Below are 13303 nucleotides of genomic sequence, written 5' to 3'. Positions count from 1 at the left end.
AAATATTACAAATTAACTACCATAATATTGTTGTTTACCTATATTTTCAAAATATAAAATATTTTTTTTGTATATTTAAATTGAAAAAGCTCAGTAAATGAAAACATGTTTGGAAAAAAACTCTAAATGCTTGCATTTTTTATAAAACATCTAACTCAGTGTGCTGATAAGAAAGTCTAAAATATAATTTAAATATAATAGCTTTCAAAATATTTTTTATGAAAAAATCTTTTCCCATACTTTCCACAAATTGATAAACTTGAAGATGCTTCATGTGTTAAAAGTTCATCTGTAACTTTACCAATAAAACTATCATAAAAACAGTTTTGATCAGCATAAATGAGTAGCTGTGCCCACCAAGGATTCTCAAAATCAATCTAAAGTTATTTCTTTCATAGATAAAAAACTTTGATACTTGACTTTAAAATTTCATATAAAAACTTTTAAAAACTACAATCAAAATCAAATGTATAAAAGATACTGAATGCAAAGTTTTTTACCAAAGAAAGATAATCTTTCACGAAAATAAAGAAAATAATCAACATAGAACCAGATGTTATTACAATTATTTAATAATGGTAACTTTGAGTTGATTAAATTCTATTAGTTTTAATATACCTTGTAAATATAACTTACTTAAAGGTTATGAACTAATTTTTAGTATTACTATTTTTTTTTCTTTAAAAAAAAATATATATATATAACCTTGTTTCTCTTTTCATTGATGTCCATCTTAACTTGGTCCAGCTCTTTTTTGCTTGCTTCAATATCATTTCTTATAGGAGTCAGATATCTAAAGCGCATATCTTCAATTTCATGAAGCATTTCAATCAAGCTTTGTTCATTATACTTGCTTGATTCAAATGATACCAGAATTTCATGAAGATTAAATAGAGTGTGCAATTTCTGTAAAATTAAAAGTTTAAAAGTATATTACTTTTTTATGAACAAAAATTGCAGTTATTGTATTAGTTAAAAAATCACAAAGAGTGCAATTTTTTAATTCATTAATACTAAAAAAATGATTTCTTACTTGCAATGAGTCAGTATGAAGATCTGAATGCTTCTTCCATGAAGATATTGCTTGTTCATAAAACTCAATTGCAGCATGAATATTATCCATAAGGATCTCAACCCCAGCTATGCCATTTATGGCACAAATCAATTTTCGATGTGCTTCTTCAGATTCAACCTTTGCATCAGAAGTTAGCTTTTTAACAAGTTTATCCATAGTAATATTATTTTTTTCAACAAAAAAAAAATTGTTTCTGACAACAGATGGGTGACAACATGCTTGACGCAGGGGAAGCATTATTGATAAAATCTGATTAACAGATTCTTGAACCAACTCTGACAACTTAACAGATTGATTTAATTCTTTTAACCCTGTTTTTGAATCAATTCTCCTCTGACATTTCTCATGTTCTTTGAAATAAAAATTATGTTCTATAGCAGAAAAATGTAGAGTTGTTAAAAACTCAGTCATCTTAGGTATGCCTAACTGCGAATCTACATGCACTTTGCTATTTCTCCAAGTAACTGATGCAACAAGGTTAAAGAGTTTTTGATGATCGCCAGCTCTGTAATAATCATGCAATGCTCTTTTCCACCAAACTTGTGAGCCATATGGCTTCACACATAAGAACATTAAAAGACCATATATATCTAGAAGGTTAAAGAGAAAAAACTTCTATGTTTATAAAACTTCTATGTTTATAAAACTTCTATGTCTATAAAACTTCTATGAAAAAACTTCTATTAAAGAGAAAAAAAATCTAATTTTCATAAAATATAAGAGTGAGCAGTTAGGAAGTATAAAAAAACATTAGAAGATTATACTGTGTAGTTTATTTTAAAACAATCATTCTTGGTTTTGCATGTTTTATGTACATAAAATCTTTATGCTTGTGTATGTATTACTTACATAAAATGTTTTACTTATATTTAAATGCTCATGCTTGTGTATATGTTATTTGTAAAAAATCTTCATGCTTGTGTATGTGCAATTTATATAAAATCAACATAGATATGTATGTATTATTTACATACAATCTTCATCTATTATGTTATGATATAAAAGCACATAGAAATTTTATAAAACACATTTTTTTAAATGTAACATTTTAAGAACTTTAAGTAGTTCTTTTTAAATTGATGTAAGAAATGACAGAGGATTGCACTAACTTTTTTCTGTACCAATAATGTATACATGACAGAACTATATTAAATTGTTTGGTCTAAAACTTTTCAAGTTAAAATTTTAACTAAAAAAAAAACTTTAATTAAAAGGTAGATTTTAGGCAAATGATAAAATAACAAAATTTGTTATAAATTCTGAAATATGAGGATGCTCTGCATATAAACAAGTAAAGTAATACAAATTTTTCAGTTTATCATTGTTCCTACAAGTTTTTATTACACTTAACTGTTTAAAAAAAATCATTAGAAATCAAATATACTGTTTATTAAAATTAAAAAAAAAACTAAATCTTCTGCTTTAATAAAAAAAAATCAATAACTTAAACTGAAACGCTTTTCTCTTTCTTATCCTGTTTTTATGTTGATCCGTCAAATGTGAGCTGTTCACTTTCCTAAAATTTCTGAATTGGTTTTCACTTCACACATTCAAATGAAACCTTAATTAATATCAAGTAGTAAATGGTATTTAAATCAATTATTAAAAAATACTTTGAAAAGTAACTTGATTTTTACCTTCAATTTTCTTTTGCACAGGTGTTCCAGTAACACACCATCGATGATGTGCACTGATTCGAAGTGACATTTCTACTAATTTTGTACCTTTACACTCTACCATTTGAGCTTCATCTATACAAATTCTCCAAAATTTTAAACCAATCAATGGACATGGTAAAATGACATACTTTTTCTTGTGGCGTAAAGATCTGTTTGCTAAATTGACATATTATTTATTAAGTATTTATTCCACTCAACACTGCAATCAAACAGTTCAAAAATATATTTAATATTGAAATGGACAACTTTAGGGAAAAGCTTCAAACTCAAAGTTATTTGTTAAGATAGAGAATTTTTGCAAATAATTGTTACTTTCAAAATGTTTTAATTTTTTTTTTTGAAACATAATAATTAAAAAAAGACAAAGATATTAGGATAACTAAAAATAGTTAAAGTTATATGTAAAAGACTTTTACTTACCATTATCAGCCATAACATAGTTGAAATCCAGTCGAAGTGTGCTAAATGAAGTTAAAATTATGTCATACTTTGCAAGGAATTTTGGCTGAAGAAACTGGTGATGTTTTACACCTTTGTAAACCTAAAAATTGTAATAATAATTATTATTTAACTGTCTTTGATGACAGTGTTTTTATTAAATGGTATAATATCGAAATGATGGTATTATATGTATTTGATGGTAGGATTTGTATTTAATGGTAGTGTATGTATGTGAATTTGTTATTTATATTCATGCAATTCACAAAAATTTTTAAAAACTAAAAGGATTTTGAAATGAAATGAAATTGATCTCTATTTCTAGAGCTTGAAAATGAAATGTTACTATTTAAAAAAAAACTGTCTTGGCTAACAAGGTCCTACTAAGGTCTTTGCTACATTTTTGTTTAAACATTTCATCATAATAATCATAACTTTAAAAAAAAAATTGATTTCATTGTTTTAATTCAATATAACCAGATTTTTAAAACTAGGGAATCCAGAATTCCTATATTTGACATTGAATCTTGGGATAAGTAAAAATAATGAGATATGAGATATAATAAAATGATGAGATAAAGAATATAAATTAACTAGATATTTGACAGTCATAAAATTCTGAAAAGCCTATGTTGCTATTGTTGCTATCATCAGAAGAAGTATTTTATCTTTCCCAAATGACATTACCCTTTGTGCTATAGTGTGGATTAGATACGGAACATTTTTAATTCATTATATTTTCTAAAAACAGCCACAATCACACACTGGTGAATCTGACCATTTTAAAACTTAACAAATTAAACTTTTGCTGTAAGAGGTCTTTGTTCTATCAAATAACTCTTTTGTTCAAGGGGCCATTTCTTGAAGCTTTTAAATAGATTGTTGAGATATTATTTTGTTAAAATAAAAGCAGTTAGGTATTTTACTTAGCTATTACATAACAACATTCATTGATTAATTTTATAATAATCTCTCTACATATTTTAATCCGAGACTTTTATTGACCAATCAAAATGTTGATAAAGAGGCTGCTCTCATTACACAACCAACCGTTAAAACCTTCCTCAGGGAATAATGGATGCCCCTTTAGCTTGTGTTTCTGTGGTTTAAGGAAACATACTGCTATATCAGTGGTAATGCTGCTGTTAGTGCTACAATAATCTTTTAGCATTTTACTTTATAGGGTCAAATGAGGGTTAAAATAATCCCATACTTGCAAACTTTTTTAGCATTGTCTGCCAATACAGAACTTTTCTAACCTATAACTTAGTAACTGCTCTGTCTATCTATCATTAATCATGCAGTTTTTTCACCTTTTGAGGTTAGCACTTTTGTTTTTTATATACTGTTTATAAAATTGCAATTTATTCTGTATAGTAATTTTTGTGTTATAACAATACATGGTTTATTGTTTATGGTACTACCTTGCATATTTATGAATCAAGGATTTACAATACAGTACTTTAAAGAAACTCAAGAGATTTAAAAATTGAATGTCATGACATAAATCCATCATGGAAAGAGACTTGGTAAAGGTAATTAATATTAAAGAACACCCAAAAATTTCTAAGAACTGTGTCTATGTTGTCAGTTCTTCAAGTTTATCTACAGCTTATGCTTGTGAGGATCACCAGAATGCCAAACTATTGCATGCCCTACTTCAGTTGATTAAAAGAACTCAAGCAAAAAAGATCTGCAAAGTTGATAATTAAGATTGTGAATGTCCAGATTTAAAATGTCCAGGAAGACAGGTTACAAACATACCTTATAAATACTTAGAGCAGAATGACGTAAGATTCTGTTTCAACCAATGGATGAAAAATGAATGATAATACTTTTTATTATAATTCCAATGTCAGATGAACATTTACAATCAATCTAATAAGGTTAGAAATAATCTTAAAAAGTTTCTTATTGGGAGTTTGTATAAGAACATTAATGCCTAATAATCCATTGATACTCTTGAGTCAGAAAACTACAGCACCATTTTATAGGATCCACCTAATTGTAAATCTTATGATTGGACCTGAATCTGTTTTTGTCAGTAGTGTAATTAGTATAAATTTATTAGAAACATGAGCTTATTTTATGCATTTAAAATCAGTGATTATATCAAACTAAGAAATATCTTTTAAGTGCTATCAAAAATTATATTTAATCAATATACCATATACTTTAGAGAATTTTTCTTCACATGTTTCTCAATTTCTAGAATCCATTGTGTTACCAATGTGTCTGGACACACTATAAGTGTGCAGTGTGTCTCTATAACCTAAATGATAAAATTAATTACTTTTTTTCCAAAACTTTATAAAAGTAATAATGGAATAATGTTTTTTTAAATGTTAAACACTGATTTTTAAATAAAAATTTTTAAATACAACTTAAATTTTAGTCTACAAGCATGTTGACTAATGTGTTCAACTTAAACACCAGAAAATAAAAAAATCTATTTTGTAATTAAACTCCACAAAACAACTAAAATAACTAACCTGTTTGATTGCACAAGTTGGACAGAGATAGTCTATTACATTCAAATCCGTAAAGCCTGAACATTTTTTATGCATGACACTGTCACACTCTTCACATTTAACTTTTATATTTAATAATTCATAATTGTTTGTATGCCCACATATATCACACACAGCAGATTCCAGAAATAAATACTTTTTATTTAAATTTAAAGTCTGTTCATTCTCAACTTCACATGAATCAAATAAGTTTTTGTAAAATTTTGTTTTTTTAACAGGAGATGGTAACCAACTATCATTTTTGGAGGACATAAAAATACCATCTGAGATTACATTTTCAGTATCGCTTGTAGCTACCTCAACATTTACGTTGCATTTCTTAGTATTGCTATTTCTGATAACATCAAAACTGTCTTCTTCTTTACATATGCTTTTTATGCTATCATATGAGTACTTAATCGGACATTGGTTATTCAAGATACATGCTAAAACCTCAACCGTTTTGCCTAAAAGTATAGAGAGAAAAACAATTCAATTAGTTTAACAAAGACACTTATTAGGAGTCATAAAAAATCATAAAAGAAATATTTCTAGAAAAAAATAATTCACAGCCCTTAATCCTGAATAAACTAGTTTGGTCAAATTTTTGATTTTGTTGTTGAAGTTAAAGTTGTTGTGATAAAAATAAATATGACTTTTTAATCATTTTTAAAAAGAATCATATATGCCCCTTGCTAATAAAAAATATTTTTACATTGATGCAAACATTTACACAAATTGACCTTATAAATTAACTCTATCCACATTTCTTTTTTCTGAATAAAATTACTGAATAAGTCATTTATGCCAGATAACAAAAAGAAACATATCAACTTGTGAATTTAGTAACTTAGTTGGAAAAGGAAGAATGTTTCAGTCGTCTCACTTATAATTGTTAATAATTGTTATACAAAAGTTCTTACAAAAATATGTGTAAAAATTTAAAAAGTTTTACAAATCTATAAAAATTTGAAAAACCACTTCAATAGCATTAATAAAACTTTATGAAGCCTTCATTTTGTTTTTCTTTAAGTTATAAAAGGTAAACAGCTTGAATAAGTAAATTTATCAACAACTGATAAATGATTACAGTTTAGAGCCGCAACTGATTTTATAAATTTCTTCTTTAACATTTTGATTTTGATTCAATTATTTTCATGTTTTTTTTTATTATCTTAACTAAAAATTTAAACTATTGAGAACAAAAAAATTCAAACAAGCAAAAATACAAAAACATTGACAATACTAAACTAAGATATTAAAATTTAAGAAAATGTTATTTGTTTTCCCAAATAACAGCTGTCATCCAATAACAAAAAATTAAAATATAAACATAAATATGCAAACTATAAATATGTCTAGTTCACAAGAATTATTTAGAGTATCTAGGCCACATTACACTTTCCAGTGGAGCAGCGAGACCATAACTAATGGTCTTAGCTGGGACTTTCTAAAAGAGGCATCTGATTATTGAACTTGATAGAGAGATATTAGTAGTTAAATTTGTTTTCTAGGCGCTTCAGAAGTTTACTGCAGACATGTGTAGTAGAAACTGGGAAATATCTTGAACAAGTTGTTTTATTTATATGTAGTGACTGCTAATAATGAACCATTAAAATCAGGTTGGTATGTATGAATGGATTACAAAATATGTGGAGACTAATACAGTTTTCCAAGTGCATGAAAATGGAACTCAAATGAATTGTTGCTCTTGCAATTGTCATAAACAATTACTTTTAGCATTTTGAGAACATTTAGCATTTTGGTAAAACTAGCTGATGAAAGAGACCACATAAGAGAGCTGGGATGCAAACAGATGCTTGCTGCACAGAAGCATTGCAACAATTTTAAGTTCCAAGTTTAAACTTCAATGCTAGAGAATACATTTATCTCATAAACTGGAATAACAAAGACTGCTGCAGACCTCCAATGATAAAACAACTAGATGAAGCAGAGCTACAAGATTATATTAAGAACAGGAACAACCAGCTTTTTAAGAGCCTGCCACAATTTCTATGCCAAAACCAAGCCACCGAGCAACATATCTGTTTAGTGACCAAGACCTTGGCAGCAGTTTGGCCTGAAGGACGAGAAGGATTTATGTGTTCTGGTACTGAATCCAGAAAGAAAATGAAAACGTTTGACAACAAAGCACAATACAGACTTTAAGAATCTTATTTGAATGTGTACTTGTGCCGTTCAACTTTTTTAATTAAGTAGATTAAACATTGCTTGGTTGAATGTAAAAATGTAAGAAAAATCTGAAATTGCTGCAAATTGCTGATATTACAAGAGTTAGAGAACTCATAGACCAAAAAATCCATGTGAACTACTTTTTTGTTTTTATTAATGCTACTATAAAGCAACTGTTTTACCTCCTGCCAGTTATAGATTTCCAAGTTTATTTTTTTACTATACTTTTAGACCACTTTAGTCTCTATAGTTCAAAGTGTAAAATTCAGTTCAGTTAAGCAGAGTTGGAAATGAATCCACTAAATTTGGAGGCTGTTAGGAATAGAGACATTTTAAAATGAATCCAGTTGTCAACAAAACAAAGTTCTTTGATATTAATTGTCAGTAATAAAGAAAATTCTTACTTTTGCAAGAGAAAATACTTTGATAACATCAATAATATGACACTCAAATTGGGGTTGTAACTAGAAACTAAGTAGTGCATTTTTTTTTTTTTTTACTTGTAAATATAGCATTTTTTAAATAAACTTTTTATAAATGCTTTTAAATACTTTAATTAAATGATATACAGGTGTTTTCAGAACACGTTCCACTTTAAAATGATTATATATACACAGTTTTCCTCACATAATATCATTTTTGTAGAACTTGTACACGCATTTTCTTACATCCACTATAAAGAACAAATTATTTTTGAATAATACTCTTTTTTTTTTTTGTAATTAAATAGTGTAATTTATGTAAACATTTATGCACAAGCCATTACATTTTGGGAACTTCCATTTTTCAGGGAACACCCAATACACATCCATCTGTTTGTAGAGCTACTATTGAACAGAAGTATTTACTCAAAAAACATACTCGAGTGGAAGTGGATTCAGTTCACTAATGTATAAATATACCTGAAAAATAGAACTATTTACTTTACTGCTGATTATATTTAAGTGATCACCCAGATAAACCCTGACAAAGTATGTTATCTGGAATATTTATTTTTTAAAACTTAAAAAGTGCTACACAATTAAAATCAATAAAGCCTGATAAAAAATTTTAGGATGTCCATATTATAGATCTTCTATGCATCACATATTCTCCAAATGGAGAATGGAAAAGATTTCATATATCTATTTTTATTTTAAGCATATAAATACTGATAATTAAATATAGTTTCTATAATGATATGCACTTTTTATATTTAACATTTAAAAAACTTCTTTATCATGATTTTGTTTTCAAACAATAGGTAAAGAATTACCTCTTTTTAATGTATGTATAATATTTTTAGGCTTTTGCAACACGAATCATCTCAACTTAAAATGAGTCAGGATAAATTATTGTAATTAATTTTAGCAAAGAAACCTCTGATCTCAATACAAAATTTGAATAATTTATCATCTGTATTTTATTAAAGGTATTGTTAAAATAAAAATATTTTTAAAAAATGTAAGTGAATACTTTATTCTTAAAGTAATATGGAGTAAAACTGTAAATATTTTTATTATAATTGAATTAAGCTTTTGTTTTTGAAAATTTGTTTAAAACTGAGATTTTTTATCATCCAGCTAAAATGCTATACTTATTTTAAAAAAGGACTTTAAATTGTATAAAATTTGTTTAACAAATGTTTATCATAAATTTAGCAATTTTAATAAATTTTATATAAATAATGAGTGAAAGTCAGCTAACAAAAATGTAAGTTTATTTTTCTTGTTAATTAGTTATTTAAACAATTAACTTCAAAATATAAATTCAATAAAGTCTTATAAATCATAGTATTTTAATGGGTACCTCCATTAACTTTAAGTTGTTAGAGATCTTCCATGGCATTGAACTGCATATGTTTAGACAATTCTGGAGTCATCTATAGCATTCAGACACATGAATTCTATCTTTTAGTGCAAAAGTGTTGTTGTTCTGACAATAGCAACTGAATTTCACCATGCCCTACAGATTTTCAATGGGTTTTAAATCTGGGGAATTTAGAGGCTGTATAAACAATGTAATATTATGGTTCATGGCTATGCCATGACCATTTTGGCATAGTTGCGAGACCATAATACTTTATCTTGTAGCATACCTACATTCAATATAATTGACAGTTGGCCTGATGTAGGTTGAGTAGCTGAAATTTGAACTGCCAGGTTACTAAAAAAATCACTCTGCATATGCAAATAGGTACTTTTGACATTCCACATAATAGTGGACCATTTCTAAGACATGCACCAGAAAAAATCTGTGCGTGTTCTGATGTGGTGTTTACGGAAACCGTACATCATTTAAAATAGCTAATTGTTTTAAAATGTGATTGTATTAATGTTGTTCAAAATTAAAAAACTCTTATTAAAACAATTAGCTTTAATTGAAATGTCATCAAATCAAGATAAGAAGCGAGAAAATATTTTGCATTTTCTCGTTGAAAATCCTGGTGTATCAAACAAAACAATTTCTAAAGAGCTGCAGATTGCCTTGAGAACAGTGCAGAGCATTGTGAAACGATTTAAGGACACTGGTACAATCAAAAGAAAATCAGGAAGTGGAAGAAAAAAATGTTTTGTTAGACGAGATCTTGGTAAAAAGGTAAAAGATGCCTTAGACAGAAAACCGGAGATTTCTGTTCAAACATTAGCCAATAAATTTAAGACAAGTGCTTCCACTATACAAAGAGTAAAGAGAAATTGTGGTTGTAAATCTTATAAAAAGAAAAAAGTTCCTTGTCATGAAGAAAAGCAAGAAAATATAATTATACAGGGTGACCGGAAAGTTCTGTCAGTACTTCACAATCAATTTATTTTTAATGTAATATACATAAACTACTGAAATTACAGTAACAGATCAGGTAACATATGTAGCGTAAGTATACCAAGAATTATCCACTGTCAATTATAATCGATGATGCCATGATTGTATGGCAGCACGAATTGTTTCCATAGGAAATTTTTCCCATTTGCGGATCATCATTTGTTTCATGGAGGCCAAGTTGTGATGTTGTTTAGCATTGACCTTGGACTCCAAAATACCCCACACGCAAAAATCAAGTGGATTCAGGTCAGGAGAGGACAGAAGCCATTCATCCTTAGCAATAAACTTAAGGCAATTCTTTTGGAGCCATTCTTGCGTTGTTTTAGCTGTATGAGCTGGTGCTGAATCCTGTTGAAAACACCAGTCTCTATTGGGATATAACAAATTGGCTTCTGGTTGCTAAATTGCCTTCAGGACACTCTCTTGATAAGATATTGCATTAATTTTGGTGCCACGTTCGATAAAGACCAATGGCAATTTTCCTTTGCTACACACTGCTGCCCATACCATCACTGAACTTCAATTCTGATACCGCTGAACTGTTCTTGAATACTGAGGTATGTCCTTTAATGATGTTGACCACACAACATTGTTTTTAGCATTAAAACTTTGTTCCATCACGAACAACTTTTCATCAGAAAAGATAATGTTCTTTACCGCACAATGACCATACTGGCGTAACAACATTTTGCATATTTGCAACCTGGCCAGTTTTTGATTTGCAGTCAATCCATGAACTTTATGCTTGCGATAAGGTTTCAATCCAAGGTCTAATTTCAATAATTCCCTCATCGACTCCCTGGGAACTCCTTCCTCCTGACCAATTTTTGCACTGACCTTTCAGGGCTCCTCCCAATTTTCTTGCGTATTTGTTTAATACGATCTGGGGTATGAACTGTTTGTGGACGACCCTACCTTTCACGGTCTTCAACACCACCAGTTTCATGCAACTGTTGGATAGTTCGATAAACACATCTCTCATTAATTCCATGTACCTTTACTAATTTGAATATTTCAGCACCCGTAAGTTCTTCCTCATAATGTTGTTGAATCAACAAACGATGAACATTCATAATGACTACAATAGAAAGAATAAACCCAGTTACTATTGACAAATTCAGTTACAATTGATAAGCATCATTGTACAGTTACAATGTACTAAACTGATACAAAACTGATAAAAAATTTAATGATAAACACTTGTAAATAATGAAATATGGGAGACCGGAAAGTATGCACATTGATTACTGACAGAACTTTCCAATCACCCTGTATGTTCAAAGCTGCTTTATAAAAAATTATGTGCTAATAAAACTTGTTGGATTATTGACAATGAAACTTATTGTGCTGTATATTTCCGATCTCTTCCAGGACACCAATATTATTTAGCAATTAATTGCAAGAAACTGATTTCTAATTATAAATGCATTAGAATGCAAAAATTCGCTAAAAAAAATTCTTAGTTTGGTAAGCAATTTGTGAATGTGGTGAAAGAAGCTCTTGTTTTGTGATTATGGGAACAATTAACAACAAAATATACATAAAAGAATGCCTCAAGAAACGTCTTTTGCAGTTTTTAAGAACACACAGATAACCCGTTATTTTGACCCGATTTAGCATTAGGTCACTACTCTGGGACAACTTTAAACTGGCTTAGAGAACATAAAGTAAATTTCGTTGAAAAATACTGCAATCCACCAAATTGTCCCAAACTATGTCCTATCGAAAGATATTGGGCTCTTGTCAAAAGAAAACTTAGGTTCAATGTAAAAGAAGCCAAAAAATTAAAGACTTCAAAAATAAATGGATTAGAGCTACCAAGAAAGTCCAGCTGAAAACTGTGCAAAAGCTGATGTCAAGTGTAAAACACAAAGTGCGTGAGTTCTCTTGTACAAAACTTCACAAACTTTCTTAAGTGAAATTTAATAATATTAATATATGTACTTTCAAAATATATATAACATTCAATATCGAAATACAATAGTTAAATAAATGTCCTTTATGATCTCCACATAGATTTTTTCTGGTACATGTCTTATAGTGTTAAAATTTTTATGTTGTTAACAGAACCTGAAAAATCTCTTTTGGACATGATTTTTTTTACAATTGGCTTTTTTAAGGATTCAAAAGCTTTTAAATCAAGATATTCATTTAACACACAGCATAGTAGGCTTAGAAACATTGTGCATTTCAGGTATACTTTGCCCAAATGTTTGTGATGACATAGAAGACTTCCTTTGATTGGTCATAGCAGTATCTTTTAAGCATAGCATTAAACTTTCAGCTCTTGGTTCCAGCTTTATGTTATGAATTGGATTGTTATTTTATTGTTTTTTTAAGAAAAAGTACAGTTTTTTGGAATACTTCTAACTGAGAAGCAATAGCTTATTAGCTAGTTGAATTTTCTTAAACTCAATTATTGAACTGGGAATAACTGTTTTGAAACTAATTTTTGATTAGCAGTTTTTTGATTAAAAAACTGCTAATCAAAAATGGGTTTCAAAAGATTTCATAATGAATAACAATGATAATAGATTATAATCATAACCATAACATAATATTATATAAAACATATTAGCGGAAAAGGCACTTATGATGGCAAACTGGTC

At 28.4% G+C, this 13303-nt stretch overlaps 2 protein-coding genes across 18 annotated transcripts in view; one reads left to right on the top strand and one right to left on the bottom strand.

Annotated features, from left to right (window-relative positions):
* The window catches only part of LOC149887018 (uncharacterized), a 105449-nt gene that overhangs the window by 65011 nt on the left and 27135 nt on the right, over positions 1 to 13303 (top strand). The window lies entirely within an intron of this gene.
* The window catches only part of LOC145190779 (E3 ubiquitin-protein ligase SHPRH-like), a 40138-nt gene that overhangs the window by 15295 nt on the left and 11540 nt on the right, over positions 1 to 13303 (bottom strand). For 14 of the 17 annotated variants that reach the window (XR_016453187.1, XR_016453188.1, XM_090089841.1 and 11 more), the window contains 7 exons: positions 5685 to 6169; positions 5360 to 5464; positions 3175 to 3295; positions 2713 to 2910; positions 1034 to 1665; positions 706 to 906; positions 241 to 377 (listed from right to left, as the gene is read on the bottom strand). Coding sequence is in view for 15 of the 17 variants with exons in the window: in XM_090089841.1 (XP_089945967.1) it covers positions 241 to 377; positions 706 to 906; positions 1034 to 1665; positions 2713 to 2910; positions 3175 to 3295; positions 5360 to 5464; positions 5685 to 6169 (1879 nt within the window). In the remaining 2 variants the exon portion in view is untranslated. The remainder of the gene's footprint in view (positions 1 to 240; positions 378 to 705; positions 907 to 1033; positions 1666 to 2712; positions 2911 to 3174; positions 3296 to 5359; positions 5465 to 5684; positions 6170 to 13303) is intronic. The other 3 variants (XM_090089854.1, XM_090089856.1, XM_090089855.1) reach the window with 1 other exon arrangement.

The sequence above is a fragment of the Hydra viridissima genome, unplaced genomic scaffold, assembly GCF_058129835.1.
Source record: "Hydra viridissima isolate aposymbiotic clone 2 unplaced genomic scaffold, HvirCarnegie_v1 scaffold_6, whole genome shotgun sequence".
NCBI classification, from domain to species: domain Eukaryota; kingdom Metazoa; phylum Cnidaria; class Hydrozoa; order Anthoathecata; family Hydridae; genus Hydra; species Hydra viridissima.
The sequence above is the reverse complement of the archived record's forward strand: the minus strand, read 5'-3'. Positions and strand labels throughout refer to the sequence as shown.